This window comes from Lactuca sativa, chromosome 6 (assembly GCF_002870075.4).
Source record: "Lactuca sativa cultivar Salinas chromosome 6, Lsat_Salinas_v11, whole genome shotgun sequence".
Lineage (NCBI taxonomy): Eukaryota > Viridiplantae > Streptophyta > Magnoliopsida > Asterales > Asteraceae > Lactuca > Lactuca sativa.
In genome coordinates this window covers 139810440-139826661 of record NC_056628.2, presented here as the reverse complement: position 1 = coordinate 139826661, position 16222 = coordinate 139810440, and the positions used below count along the sequence as shown (strand labels likewise).

Genomic DNA, 16222 nt, shown 5'->3' with positions numbered 1-16222 from the left:
TTGGACGTTATTTTTATGTACGTTCTCGGTTTAACGTATACAACAAATTCGTTTAGATCACTAAGGCTAAAAAGTATTAAATCGCAAATTCACTTTTTACGATTCCCGGTATCGTGCCGGTTTTGCCGCAAATCTTCGACATGTCATAACTTCTTCGTTATAAGTTGAATTTCAGCGTTCCTTATATCCATGAAATCCCTAATACGACTACTTCAACTTTCTTCATAAAGATTGGGTCTATCTATTATTCTATTTTTGACGCTTATTTTTTATTATTTTATTACGTCATTATAAATAAGTATAATGCACATAAAATCATATAATTCATATAATACTCAAATAATTTGTAACCCCTGTGTTTCCGGGCTTGCCATTTTTAGCAATGTAATAGTCTAGGTTAACTTTTGTAACCCGTTTTGAAATAATAAGAGTGTATTATTTGAGTATTATGTGTTTTGTGCTTAATTGCTTAATTATGTGGTTTGATTAATTAAGAATAAAAATAAGCGTCAAAATTTAAGTGTAAAATAAACTTAATATCTTTGGATAATGTTGTAGTAGTTGAAACGAGGTTTCCGAATATATATAGAACGCCCAAATCTGACTTCGTATGAGGAAGTTATGATTTATCGAAGTTTCGACTTAGCGGTATGCAGCCTGAAATATTCGATTTAAGATCGAGCGGTTTTTAGCCGAAGCATTCTAAACGAGGATCGAAGGTCTCGTTGTTGGTATCGAAGCGATAAAAAGTTAGGCGAGAACGGACGTCAAACGAAGAAGTTATGAATTTATAACGAAGTTTTTCTGTCGCGGCCTATTAAAAATAAATAATAAAAATAAAGTCGAAATTAGTCGACGGAGTCTAAACGAAAGTTGTAGAGCGTAGTCTCACCTTCGCGTGGATATAAAGAACGTCGAAAACGGAGTTCGTATGAAGAAGATATGAATTTCCGAAGTTTATTAATTAATTTGTATTTATTTTTAATTGGAAAATCCGGCATTATCCGAAGGGGAGTCAGCGGTCCGATCCGAAGTACACCCCACGTACTCCGAAGATGTCGACATTCGCAGCAAGTGGCTTCGGATGACGAACGCAGTGACGATTTCGGACCTGTACGCCCCGTGTACGTGCGAGGCTCAGCCTCTATAAAAGGCTTGCGAGGGCAGCCGAGAGTTTTGTTCATTTTCTCTCTTCTTTCTCCCGTTTTGCATCGTTTTGTGTGCCAGAAATACCCCGAAGCCCCGGTATCATTCTCGAGCCCCGAGGCAAGTCCCGAGATCCCGAAGATCCCGAGAAGTGCGGTTCCCGAGTCGAAGCTCTGCCCGCGAGAAGTTCGATTTTTGTGAAGATCTTCCAGATCTGCTGAGGATTACTACTTCTGCAAGTCGTAGTGTTGTTCGATCGTCTTCTGATCAAGTGAGTGTATACTACCTTTCATAAACACGATAATAATACAAGTATGGTTCGAGTGTATTAAGTATATTGTTGTTTATATGTGTAAGAGTGTAGTTACTTTCTTCTAACGCATGATTATGAAGTATTTTATACGAAATACGTGTTATGTGTAGAATTTGTTGTTATGTGTGTGAATGTATGTTCACCCTCTTCCATCTCATAGATCTGAATTGCTTTCTATGAAATACGTGTTACGTGGGTATGCCTCATCTGTTATGTGGAATATATATTGAATGAAAATGATATACAAGTTTCAAACTATGTATGAAAATATATATTTTTATATACTAATATGTTGGGTAGAACATGGGTAGATAGTTGGTGTGTAATAAACAGATGAGAGGCCTCGATGTTGTTGTTGTTGTTGTTGATCTAGTTATTCAGCGGAGTATGGATAACGACCACGAACTCTTTCTAGACAGTCCAGTGGAACGCTAGCAGGTTCATAACCTGTAGGTGTTGTGAACGATGTGTTCACCGGTGTACTCTATCCCCCTCATGGTTGCCTTTAGGATATCTATTGTTGAGGAAACCCCTTAGCAGTGATGTCCGTCCCGATGAAAATCCTAGATTAGGTCCCTTGAGATAGATGTTATTTTAGGGACGTAAAGTGAGGATAACGGGAATGGGTAATCGGGATAGTGATTGGTTGGTGAAATTAAATATAATTTATTTATTGTGGGTTGAAAACTCTATATGCTCACCAGGCTCCCAAGCCTAACCCACTCAGTTTTATTTGTATTACAGGTAGTGGCACGAGGGCATAAGATGGTTGAATCATCAAGTTGTTTTGTTTACAAGTCTGTATATGTATATATTTGTTGAATGACTTGTAATGTTATCGTTTATGCTTTATGGTCTGTATCGAAACATGACATCCCGAGTTTTGATTATATAATGAAAATGCATCTCTTGATGAAATGCTTTGATAAATATTATTTTATCATGTTTTGTTTTGGGAACAAATTCCGCAACTCTTTCAAATCAAAAGGATTTACTCTGAAATTATTTAAAAGCATAAATGAAAATCGGTCTTTTCTGGCCGAGATTTTGGGGATGTCACATAATTCCTCTTCATTACTTCAAAATGGGTTACAATTGTTGACTCTAACTATTACCTCATACTATTAATGCTTAGCCTAGAAATACGGGCGTTACACACTTTGTGAAGAAGGTTCAACTATAGCCAAAGACCTCCAACGTTCTGTTACATCTATGGTTAATCTATGTGTAACGCTCTAAAAATTTCAACCAATTTAAACATTTCAAAAACAACCCAGTTTCATAAAGTTATTAAAAAAAGGTTTTCAATACAATTATTATCAGAGTCTTCCCAGAACCACATCATAAAATATAATCATGAGGAGCGGTACGATCACGCCTTTGCCTTGCCACGGACTCCTAAAGAACCTGAAAAACATTAAACCACAACTGTAAGCCCGAAAGCTTAGTGAGATACCCCCAAAATACCAACCACATATACCATACACACACAACATGCCATATCATAACAGAACACATAACAGCCATGCACTTCAGGTCTACTGTGTGACTGGTCCGTCGTACCGGGCCTTCAGTCCACCTGGTCCACCCTCCGAGTCTAGCCATATGCATCGAGTCTACAGTGTGATTGGTACGCCCGCACCGGGCCTTCAATCCACCTGGTCCACTCTCTGAGTCTACAGTATGACTGGTCCGCCCGCACTGGGCCTTCAGTCGGCCTGGTCCACTCTCCGAGCCTTGGCACGTCTGGTCCGCCCTCTTGGGGCCTACAGCCTATCTGAACCGCTCACTGGGCCTTCGGGATAACCGGTCCGCCCTGGGTATGTTAGCCTACATCACAAAGCAGGACTCGCCTCAACCCAACCCTAGTCCAACAACCATGTGCACATAAACATTTAATCATTAACAATTCGCATCCAATCAAACCGATCTAGCAGATCACATAACATAACATCATCCTAACCAGGATACCGACCTTAACCAGGTCTATAACATATACCATCCTAACCAGGATGCAAACAGAGCAGAACAAAACATAACAACAATACCTGGATTACAATCCGATAGAGGGCCGACCTTGGTGTCGTAGACCCTGTCGATATAGTGAGGATAACTGTAACGACCCAATTTTCATGACCAAAAATTTCGTTTTAAAAACATTACTTTAGAAAATATTAAAAGCTAAAAACATTGTCTGATCAAATTATAACACAAGTGAACCATGTCTAAAAGCCAATTCATACATTCAATCAAAATATCAGAGTACAAATCCCAGTGAAGCTCGTAAATGCGGAAATCGGAGAGTGTGTGTGTGACATGCTGCTACCGCGCCGGCTCCTTTCCCCTAGCTAAGGAGGTACCTGAAACCAAAACTGAAAACTGTAAGCACAAAGCTTAGTGAGTTCCCCCATCGTACCACATACCATACAAACACGTAACATACATACTGCCAGGCTATTCTGGGGTGCTTGACTACCCGGTACGGCCGTTCTGGGGTGCCGTCCTACCCGTGTCAAGCCATTCTGGGGCGCTGACTACCCGTGTCAAGCCATTCTGGGGCGCTGACTACCCGTGTCAAGCCATTCTGGGGCGCTGACTACCCATGTCAAGCCATTCTGGGGCGCTGACTACCCATGTCAAGCCATTCTGGGGCGCTGACTACCCGTCGGTCCTAACAACCGACCACAGGGACTGGTCCCCTCATACTACCTCTATCGCATATAACATAACAAGCCAGCATGCAAGCATATCATCATATACTGTCAGACGTATCTGGGGTGTCTGACTACCCGTCGGTCCTAACAACCGAACTCGGCTACTATCACATACAACGTATCATGCTAGCATATAACATATCATGTAGTAGTAAACCTAGATGATATCACAAAGACAATCATCTACCATACGTCTCCTACTGGTGGGTCGGCGTTGTGGCCTTAGACCCACCGCTATTGGAAGGTAACTCACCTCGAAGTAGCTGTTGATCTGATCGGGAACTGACTGCCTACTGCTGCTGCTCCGGAAATCCTCCGGCTGCAATTCCCACAATATACCCAATCAAACACCACTCGCTGACCTTTGGGTAAAATGACCATCTTACCCCTGACCATGCCCTAAGTCAAATTCAGAGTCAACTTTCAGTTGACCCGACTCGCCGAGTTGGCTTCCCAACTCGCCGAGTCCTTATCCTAACGACTGCCCTGAATCCCGATCCTACCCGTCGAGTTAGGCAACGACTCGACGGGTTCACCTTCTTAACCAATATTCAAGTCCTTCGTCCTACTCACCGAGTTGTATGAACAACTCGTCGAGTTCATCTTCATCCGATGAACACACATGCTAAGACTCGCCGAGTTGTATGAACAACTCGTCGAGTCTGTTCTTGATCTAAGGAGATTGCCTTGAACTCGCCGAGTCAGGGCATTGACTCGTCGAGTACCTCCATAGATGAGTTAAGCTTCCGACTCACTGAGCCACACCCCGTGACTCACTGCTCACTCGACACTATGAAAAGGGGACAAACTCGGAGACTCGCGAACAGACTCGCCGAGTCACATGAACGACTCGCCGAGTCGTTGCCATGCACTCCTAAAATATACCGATTTGCTCGATTCCATTCCAAGCCATTCATAGATCTGGGCTTCTAGGACACGAATCACACGTAAAGTTTCCAACTTTACGTGTGGATATTCATCAATATGGATTTTAGGGCTCAAAATGTCTCAAAAGGGTAGATCTAGGGCTAACAAGCAACATGGGGCCAAAAAGCTAACAGATCTGAGCCCCTGGAGCTCAATCATGCCTAGATCCAAAGGCCAAACGCCTTATTACGACATATAATGCACATACAAACTTGGGGATTTAACCAAGAAAGGCCCAAATGAAGTACTAAGCATAGAATCATGGGGAAAACGGGTTATACCTCAAAGGAACTGCTGGAAGAACACAATAATGGCCTGGATGGCTTCCTTTCTTCTAGATATACTTCCTTCCTCTTTCAAAGCCTTCAAAATCACACAACAAAACTTCAATCTTCAAAGAAAAGCACAAACGAGGGTTGGGGAGCTCTGGGGAGAGAATGGGGGCTGGCCTGGGGCAGATAAGTCCTTTAAATAGGGTGCAAACCCCTGAAACTTAGGGTTTCATCCAACAGCTGTGACTCGCCGAGTCCAGGATATGGACTCGCCGAGTCGCCAACTTAAACGTGTCCCGGGTCCCGCATCCACTCGGCAAGTCGGACCTATGACTCGCCGAGTCCAAGGCTAAAAGAAAGGAAATACTCAAATATCATTTACGTACCAGGAACCAGGTGCTACAATAACTCACCTCGCAACTGCCGAAACTCTGAACTGAAGAAGCGGATTCCCGAACCGCCGCCTCACCAAAAATGCCGAACTACCCGAAGTGACAAAACAACATTAGACCAAGCACAATATCCTTCCAAGGGTAAATTGACCAATTTACCCTTAACTCAATCTAGTCCATGATTAAAGGCCCAAAAATCAAAATATGAAAGGCCCATCACTAGATAAGCTCTCAAGCCCAGTAATGGACCAAAGACCAAAAGTCCGAAGCAAAGCCCAATATTGGCCCAATTTACTAAATTGGGCCCACCTCACCAAATGGGCCTTCCAAGGTCCATAATAATTAGCGAGTCCAAATTTCTCCATCCATAAAGTCCAGTCACGGCCCAAGCTCTATTAGCCCAATAACAGCCCAATCTCTTAAGGCCCAAAAATGAAAATTCAACAGAGGGCGTATGCTGGGTGTACTCCTCTGGTACGTGGGGCGTACTTCGTCTTAGGTTGACTGGAAAACGGGCTGTTGTCCCTGTACACTGGGCGTACCGCTTCCTACGCGGGGCGTACGCGAGTTCCACAAAAATCCTCATAAGATCTTAATGGCTTAAGCTCTTAAGCCCAAACTTGAGATCCATAGAGCAAATATGCCTAGGATTCATAAAGTCTCAAACTTTATTACTTGGGACGTCCATAAAGCTCTTAATCCAAGGTCTTAATCCATTAAGACTTATCTATAACACATATAAGACAACCAAAGCCCTTGGGACCTCATTTTTCTTACTCAAGACCTCTCCTAAGGTCTAAAAGGACAGCTAATCTCAGCTAACTCGAAACATGCATCAAGATGAGGTTTTTGGGACAAGAATGATGTCAAAACTTTACAACACATAGATCTACACAATATGCTTGTCAAGCCAGAGACTTTTTACCTCAAAAGATGATGTCTTTCCAGATCTATAAGCTCCAGCCACTCAACTCCTTCTTTGACAACTTCCTCTTTCTTCTTCTAGACTCTCCTTTGCCAACACAAGCTTTCCAAGGTCAAACACACCCAACAATGGAGGTGGGACGGCTATCTAGGGTTTCTGAGGATAAGAGAGTGCTTATGGAGGCTAGGGTAAGAACCATTATGTTCCTTATATAGTGGCTGGCCCTAAATTTAGGGTTTCTGGATGATAGACGTATGTTGGGCATACATCCAGTATGTTGGGCGTACGTCGAGAGACCTCCGCGTTCCTTTCCTTCACTACGCTGGGCGTACCCAGCCAAACACATGCATGCATGCTTGGCATGCATGGGACCCCTTTGTTAAACTTCCCCCCTAGGGACCATTGCCGCCAATATCTTTAATTTACAACATCTCCTCCATCATAAGCCGTTCTCGCCAAACTCTATATCCACATCAAGGACCGAAACGCCCTTACTCTTGCTCTTGGGAACCCATAAATAGGTATTTCAAGAACGGGGCATTACACTATGGCTAGGGGAAGATGCCCTTTGAGTTTGGTAGAATTTGTTGCCTCTGCTCCTCTCATGCGGCTCCTAAAACTTGAAAAGGGAATACGACCTATTGCAATAGGTACCATATGGAGACATTTGGGTTCTAAGTTGGCTATGAAAGGTGTTGGTAAATAAATGACCAAGTATCTCAATGATTTTCAGTTCGGGGTCGGGGTGTCGAGTGACGCTAAGGTCATATTACATAGCGTCTATAAGGTGTTGAGTGAGCACCACGATGACGGGTCTTTTTCCATGCTTATCGTGGACTTCTTCAAGCTTTGGCCTTGTTGACAAATCCGCATTACTTCATGAGGTCAGATTGAGGTGTCCTTCTATATCCTTGTGGGTATAATTCCTATATGGTGAAGCAGCAAGGTTGTAAGACACACATATTTGGTCCACTATTGGGGTTCAGCAAGGATACCCATTAGGACCACTTCTCTTTGCCATTGTGATGCACCTACTCTTGCATAATATTATAGACAATTGCAAGCTTCTTCTTCATGCATAGTACCTTGATAATGACACACTTATTGGACAGTGGGAGGAGGTGACCAAAGCGTTGGACATCATTAAGGTGATTAGCCCAAAATTGGGCCATCAGCTGAATATCAAGAAAACCGAAATCTTTTGGCCCTCGTGTGATGATAGGAAGTTATGTGAGGGGTTATTCCCTGTTGGCATCAGGAGGCCACCTTTAGGGGTGAAACTTCTTGGGGGAGCTGTTAGTAGAGATGCTAGTTTTATTAGCAGCTTAGCTATAAAGAGAGACAAAAATGTTGTGAATTTGATACGCCTTCTTCCACAATTGTCTGACCCCCAAAGTGAGCTCCTTCTGCTTCAGTCTTGTATGGATATTGTTAATCTTTTCTTTGGGCCAAGGATGTGCCAACCCATTCACTTGGAGAAGGTGGCATTATTCTTTGATAATGGGTTGTGCAGGGCGATTAAGGACATTGTGGTTTGTGGTGGCCCTTTTCTTTGGCGACTTAGAGTAGTGAATTGCTTCCCTACCCATTAGGCTAGTGGTTTGGGTTTATACTCGGTAGTAGAGACTACCTCATATGCTTTTGTTGCCTCAAGGATCCAATCTTGGGTATTGCAAAACCACATCTTACGGGATAGTGACATATATGGTATGGATTCTGATTATGATTGTGCCTTGGCTTCTTTTCGTAACAAGATTTCGGATATTGACCGTAGCAGTTTCACTACTAAATACCCCCCCCCCCCCCCAAATCCCAGAATACATTGGTGAGTGCCCTTTTCGTAACATTATCCAAGATATGGAAGTGCATCTCGACATGACGGCTCGGCAGAAAACAATTTTCCAGTGCTTATGTGCACCACATGCTCAAGATTTTCTTCTAGTTATCCCTATAAATGGGCTTGGCCAACATGTGTCTCATGTGGAGTATCGTACTATCCTCAAATATTGACTCATGATACCAATATTCCTAACTGACGAGATATGTCCGGTGTGTCGCAAGGCATGTTCAAACTCTTTTGGAGAACATGCAGTTCACTGTAAAGAACTTCCGGTGTTCAAATACAGGCACGATATGGTTAGGGATGTTTTGTTTAACATATTTAAGCGTGCTAGGGTTTCCGCCAATAAAGAGGCATTTGTGAATTTCTTGACTAACCTGGCAGAAGGAATGTCAACCCTTAGACCGACTAACATTTTGATTTTTATATGGTTTGAAAGAAACACGCATATGTGGACCTTACAGGAGTATCCCCTTTCATGGGCTTGAGGGTTAAGGGGTTCACGGCGAGACAAGTTGCTTTTGAAGCTTCTACATACAAAGTCACCAAATATGAGAAATTGTGCATGGAAAATCAACAAGTATTTATACCATTTGCATTTGATACATTTGATTTCCTCGCACCCGATGGGGGGGGGGGGGGGGGGGGGCTTCTTATTAGAGTACAACGGATCATGCATAACAATGTTATATCTCTTAGATCTATGGATGTAGTCTTCTAAAGAACTAGTTTTACCATACAAAAAGGCTTAGCTGTACAGCTTATTTCCTATTTGTCATCTCACTCGCTGTATGATGATAATTAATCTCTTTATGAAAAAAAAATTGTAGCATACAACATAATGTTGGTGTCTTATGTTTCATCCTTTGTGTGTGTCTGTGTGTTTCAGGACTTGGATCTTGTTTTATGATATTGTAATCTGTAACGAAGCTCAATGCAAGTGTGGCCCTTCTTTATCGCTAGAGCGACCACCGACCCCGTCTTCGGTAATGTTCTTGATTTTTTTCAAAACCACGGATTCTTCCACTTCTCTATTTTTAATTATAGGTAAGCATTCTTGACCTAAAGATTATCATAATATGATGTATAAAACACATCTATTTGCTCATGATTTAGGTAATGCTTGGAAAGGAACAACAACCCAAAAACCATGTGATGCTATCATGCTGCCTATCGCCACTTATTTTGACTTTTGACAATTTAAATCACAAAGAGGTAATTTGCAACTTTCATTTTGACAGCTATATGATGAGGTAACTAACCACTTTCTTTTAGTTTGGACTTGCTTTATTTTAATCAGGAAAACAAAATCTTTATAGAAAATTATTTTTTGGTAGTTTTTTTTTAAGTGGAGTGGGAGTGTATCACTGTGGAAATCGAAGAGAGGAACAAGAACTTTGTTGCCCTGAAAGCATAAAGATGCTTTGAAGAGGCTTTTTCCTTTGCTTTTTCGAACCCTAGCCCTAAGTATAAAGATGTTTCAAAGAGCAACAAAATCTTCCTTTTTATCCTAGCCCAAGTATACTAAACGTATCTTGATTTATTTATAATTTGTGTTTAAGAAAACTTTCTGCACTTTTGGTTGATTTTTTACTTTCCCTATGTAGATTTGGAGATCATCTCAAGTCTACAGAGTTCAAAGTTCATAAGATGATACACACCTGGTTCTTTTTCCATTCTATATCTTTGATTGGTTTTGACATGTCTTTTTTCATGCAATTGAGTTTATGTCTTGGTTCTATGTCTGTTCTTATTATGACCAAACTGGAAATAGCAAGGTCACAGGCTATTGGATTATTTTCATTGATTTTTGTATTAGTTTTTCTATGTAAAATGTATGTGGAGGAAAAATATGGATAAAAAATAAATGTCCATGTAAATTAATAGATGGAATATGATGATGCTTACATGGCCAATAAAGTCACAATGACTAAATCATATGGGTAGAAAAGAGATTTCATTTTGGTTGTAGTTTTTTTGCCATGTAATTTGCATAAAAGTTGAAGGATAGTCTCATATGGCATAAGGAAAGAAATGATAACAAGAAAGAGAGAGGGTGGGTATGGGCATGTGCTTTGGCCCCATGGCATATAAAAACCGTGTAGAATTATTTAAATAAAAATGTCAATAAAGTTTTTACAAAGGTTAAATATGTCATTAAGGACAATCTTCGTGATAGTTCAAATTCTTTGTTACCTATGAATATACACATTTACAGCATAAGGGCTTGCAACTTCAGTCTCATCATTTTGTGAATATCTTGCTTTGTAAGTTTTTCTTTTTTAATTTTTCCATTAGATATTATTTGGATAAATGATGTTCAAATGACATAAAACTAGGAAAGAAAAATTAAATAAGGGCAAATTTGTAAAATGGTAAGACTTAATGGGAAGAGCCTCAGTTCCCAAGTTTACTTTGCATTCACTCAACAAATCTGATATTTTTTAATTTTAAAAATTTTAAAAATGGAAAATTTGCAAAATGGTATGATTTAATGGCAAATTTGTAAATTTTGTCCTCGCAGCTCCAATATTTTTAATTGTTTTAATCTTGAAAGATGATTTGATTTTCTCTCGTTAGCATTTAGAAGGTGTGATCAAATCAAGAAAAAAAAAATGTATATAATATTAACAATGGCTTTGCACATGGATGACATTGTCATGGTTGAATCGATTTTTAGAAGCACAATGTCATAATATAATAATTGATCAAGGAAATAAATTTCAAATTGGACCAATATTGCCAAATTTTGGTGTTGTAACTACATAAGTTCCCAACCCTTCTAAGAATGATTACGCTGTTTTAGATCATATTATTCTTTTTCCTTGGCTTCTTATCGAAGAGACAAACTATAGAAAATAGAAATGTGCCACAGAAAAACAATTTAATCCATGGTCTTAGTAGTTTAGTGGGGTACAACTTAAGTATAACTACAATTTTGCCTTTGAATGCATTAATTCAATTTAATCCATCATTACAATTCTCTCTCATATCCTCTTTAATTTTCGTTCCATATCATAAATCATAAAAGCTAAAACACCCACATCAAATCTTTAGATTTAGAGAGTGTTGAAGATCTCCAACATGAAGAACATGTACTCCCAAAGGAACCTTCTTATTGCCATCTTCATCAACCACACTTAGATGGTTGCATACATCAACCTTGAAGCTAACCACTGTCCATTGTCGCGAAGCCAAGACCACCTTCTGAAAATCCAATAACTTCTTTTGAGGTGCATCATGGATGGTTGGAGGAGATGAGAACAAGAGCACTATATGGCTTCCCTCCATGTTTCCCACATTCATTACCCTAAGCTTAACTTCAAATACTAAATTTCTACAAACATGTTCCAATGCATCGAGCGATTTACATTCAGATGACCAACAAACGTGACCTTCTTCTAGTGGGATTGACACGAACTTCGGGGCTTTAACTAGATGATGAGCATGTGAAGAATAGCTTAGCCCATGTCCAAATGGGTAAACTGTTTCTCCTTTGTAGAACCTGTAGGTGTAGCCAGGGTGACCTGTGGTTAGATCGGGTCTCATGTTCATGTTAGTCATGGCCACCTTCTCAGCAAAAGATTGTGGATACCATGTCATGGGTAGTCTTCCACCTACAAATATATGCAAAACCTCTAAAACTTCGAACAAAAAATTAGGGTTCATGTGAAAGATGACAAATCTTACTTGGATTAAATCGACCGAAAACAATGTCAGCTAAAGCAGCTCCACCAGCTTCACCAGGAAACCCGACCCATAAAATGCTTGTTACATTTGGATTATCCTTTGCAAACTGGATATCCATTCCTCCTCCCGACATTATAACAAGAATCACAGGTCCTCTAGACACGGATGCAACTTGTGAGACAAGAAAGCTTTGTTGACCAGGTAGGGTTATATCGATTCTATCTATAGTTTCAGCCTCTATAGAGAGATCCGAACCCATTACTAGAACAACCGCATCTGCTTCAGCTGCTACTTTCTTGGCCTCTGCGATTCGCACAATCAAGCAGGTCACATTTACACAACCTGGTTCGTATATGGTTTTAACTGATTCTGATAACCCTTGTAGAGGAGTTGTATATTGACATGGAACACCTGGATTCGATCAATACTCTGAACCTTTAGTAACACAACACAAAACCCTATTGAATGTAAATGGTCAATTGATATATTATATACATACCTGCATAGTCGCCGATCATGGTTTCTGTGGCGTTAGCACTGGGTCCGATTACAGCTAGAGACTTGATGGATGCTGGAATGAGTGGCAATGATCCAGGCGTGTTTTTCAGCAACACGATTCCTTGTCTAGCGGCTTCACGAGCTAGCTCCTGGTTAGTCGGGGTGCACACGTCTTTGGGACCTAGACTCCCATAAATTTGCTTACTTGGGTTACCATCGAAAAACCCGAGTCTCATAAGTGTCTCGAAGTTGTTGGAAACAGCTCTATCAACTACTGATTCTTTCACTAATCCAGCTTTTATAGCACTTTCTGTGTGGAGTCTTAGTGAATTGCCACAGTTTAGGTCCACCCCTGTGAAGTTACTCGATACATTTGGTATGTTTTTAATGTGTAATTATTTATGTACGTGTACAAATTTTGTTACCTGCGTTTAAAGCATCTGCCGCGATTTCCTCTGGTGTTTTTTCCCAATGATGTGATGTAAGCATGACGTCTAATGAATCGCAGTCAGAACTTACGTATCTACATAACATTAGATTAACATATTTTTTATGGTTAGGTATGTAAAGTGACTGTTTTCCTTTATAAAAGTAAGTAAAAAAGTAAAAGAAATCAAGACTCGAACATATAGAGACTCGAATAGATATAGACAAATGACCTTCCATGGGGACTTCAACAATCCCACTAGGAGTGTGAGTACTTAGCCCCCAGAAAAATAAGAAATGGAGTTGGAAAATTTGTATTGTTCTTAATTAATTTGTAGTTTGACCCCTCAATTTTTGAGAAGTTAATAAAGAAGCTGTAAATTTCGAAGATAGTCATAAGCCTTGTCTAAGCTTTATAAAGCCCAACAAGGCCTCAACCATCCTATATTTCACAAACAACCGATGTGGGACTTAATGTTGATGATCTTTTATTTCATGTTGCTTTGAAATTCTAATACATCAAGCCTTGACACTTCTGAATTTCTGTTGTCACAATACCTTATAATTTTACATGTTAAAATTAAAAATAATATAATTTAAAAAGAAAATTCAAAAGAATGTTGAATCAAAATTTGGTCTAAAAACGCTGTCGATCACTAGTGAAATTCTGGGCCAGTCCATGAACATGGCCCATTAGATATACATTGTCATATTAGACAAGACATATGTTGAGCCCCTAGGTGAGGTAAACCAAAAGGGCCTTAATGAGAGAGAAATAAAACTATAAAAGATTCGCATTTAAAAGTTACCCATTTAATTTCCATTTTCCCCGAATCACCCCTTTTAAAAGATCAGGATCACCACAGGTTGGCTTCCCGTTAACTGCGTTGTAAGAACACATAACACTTGCAACATTTCCATCCAAGACACAACTTTTAAATGGAGGTTGAAATGTATCCTCCATATCTTGCTTTGTAACCTTAAAGATCAAAACAAACAAAATGGTAAATATTCTTTATATAAAAATATACATATTTAAAACATTATAAATAACAAGGTCTTATTTTTAAAAAAAATAAAATGTACCACAGCATTGAAATGGTACCGATCGGTGCGATTCCAATTATCAACATCATATGCAGTGTAATGCTTACAACAAGCTCCAACTTTGAGTCGTTTTTTATCGCCATCATCTCTTTCTTGTAAACCTTGAACAAAAGCCACTGCGTATTTGCTTGTTAAAGTCGGGTCTTCTCCTGGAGTTTCCTGCCCTCTTCCCCATCTAGGGTCTCGAAAAATGTTTACATTCGGTGACCAAAATGTTAACCCCGCTAAACCCATATTGTACATGGCTCGTGCTTCAGTAGAAACCACCTACTAATCAAAGAATCATAACTAAAATAACAAAAATTTTGACAGTTTCTTTGTAGAATTAGAAAGATCGATCACCTCTCCAATGGTTCTAAACAAAGTTTCATTGAATGAGGCTGCGGTGAGGATGACTTGAGGGAAGCTGGTGGCTCCGGGGACCAGACTAGAGAAGAAGGTTGCGGGTCCGGTTTTAGAAACACCATGCAAAGCCTCGGACCACCACCCGTAGCCTGGTATCCCAAGACGATCAACACTAGTAGCGTTGTTAATCAAGTTTCCTATTTTCTCTTCCAAAGTCAATCTCTTTACAAGATCACTCACCCTCGTTTTTATATCCAATGAAGCATCACAGAACGAAAATTTCTTCAAGGTTGGATCTTTATCGATGTCGCAAGCAAAAAGAGGTGGATTCTGTGCCGCAGCATACATCCACTGTGATGATAAAACAGAAAGAATAAAGACAATGGCGAGAACATGAGGATTCACAGCCATATTGCTACTATTCTGGAGTGGAAGACAGAGAGTGAAGGAATGGCGGGTTTTTTATAGAAAGAATTGTTTGGTAGCCACCCGTGATGGAGTGAGATTAGGGTTCGCGACAGGCTGGTTTTCGTGTGATTCGCTCTCATCTGTTTCTTATATCTATCTTGTTACCTTAATAGATCAATTTGAGTGCGATAATAATGACGATCAGTATTCATAATACTCGGTAAGATCAATCTTTCAGAAAATTAAACGGCTTATTTAGAGTTCTTCGGATATCTAAAATGAATATTATCTATTTAAAGTCGATATGTAGCATGGTCTCTATGTATTGTTTGCAACCTTTTGTCATTGAATACATATATGTCGAGGATCACATGGTTTCTATATCTATTATTTTAAAAGAATATATATAGTAATAAAAATCATTATTCGTTTCCCTCCCAATGGTATTATTGCCTTCAAATACATAAAAAGCTTGTGTTGTCATGCAATTTATCTTTTGCTTTCATGCCATTTTTGTTAAATACAAAATGCATGAGGAAATAATGGCATATATTTCACGTGGTCTTGTTGGTATATGTTAAAGTAACTTAATTATATTATCGTAGGCATATATAATATGAAAGGAGGCCTCTACAGTTTATAAAAAGATTTAAAAAGAGCACACAACTATTATAAACGTTAATAGCCCGTTTCTGAGTTCAACTTAACGAGAGAAAACAAATGAAATGAATGAAAGTGAAAGGAAAGTAAAAGAAATTAGTGTTCCCGAGTTTCATGAAAGGAAGGAATTTAAGGGAAATGAAATAATTACTTTTCCTCCTAACTTTCCTTCCGATTTGGACGGATTTGGAGAGAAAGAACAAAAAGTTTAACTTTACTTTTACTTCTTTCTGACTAGGAAACACGAAAGACAAATTTATTTTTTACTTTCTTTTCTCTCTCTCTTTATTTATTTATTTATTTATTATTATTTTTTTTTGCTAAAACTCGAGAACGAGGCATAAAAGTGGCCAATAAAGTTTTCAAAAGATCTCAAAAAGACTAATATAAAGAAGAAGAGTCGACCAAGGTATATATAAGGTGCTATCTATCTATGTCAAATCAACATGTTTTTGGTACATGTAAAGTGGAAATATATTTCGTCGGGGACACTACAAAAGGAATTTGACAAATTGGTTACATAGAAAGTAAAGTAGGGGACCTTTTAAGCATTTTGTTT

General features: G+C 39.5%; 1 protein-coding gene across 1 annotated transcript; it reads right to left on the bottom strand.

Moving 5' to 3' along the window:
* Positions 1-11275: 11275 nt before the first annotated feature.
* LOC111902490 (beta-xylosidase/alpha-L-arabinofuranosidase 1) lies at positions 11276-15015 on the bottom strand. The gene is made up of 7 exons (XM_023898319.3): positions 14593-15015; positions 14230-14517; positions 13953-14122; positions 13143-13240; positions 12719-13069; positions 12220-12630; positions 11276-12146 (listed from the first exon to the last, which is right to left on the bottom strand). Exons 1-7 carry the CDS (start codon positions 15004-15006, stop codon positions 11575-11577), a joined length of 2304 nt encoding a protein of 767 aa, XP_023754087.1. The 5' UTR covers positions 15007-15015; the 3' UTR covers positions 11276-11574.
* Positions 15016-16222: the final 1207 nt, after the last annotated feature.

Coding starts and splice junctions, on each gene's coding strand:
- LOC111902490 (XM_023898319.3), bottom strand. CDS start 15,006: ATGGCTGTGAATCCTCATGTTCTCGCCATTGTCTTTATTCTTTCTGTT. Junction 13,241..13,952: donor GGAAAATGGAAATTAAATGG/GTAACTTTTAAA, acceptor AATGTTATGTAG/ATACGTAAGTTCTGACTGCG. Junction 12,147..12,219: donor TTTCGGTCGATTTAATCCAA/GTAAGATTTGTC, acceptor ATATATTTGTAG/GTGGAAGACTACCCATGACA.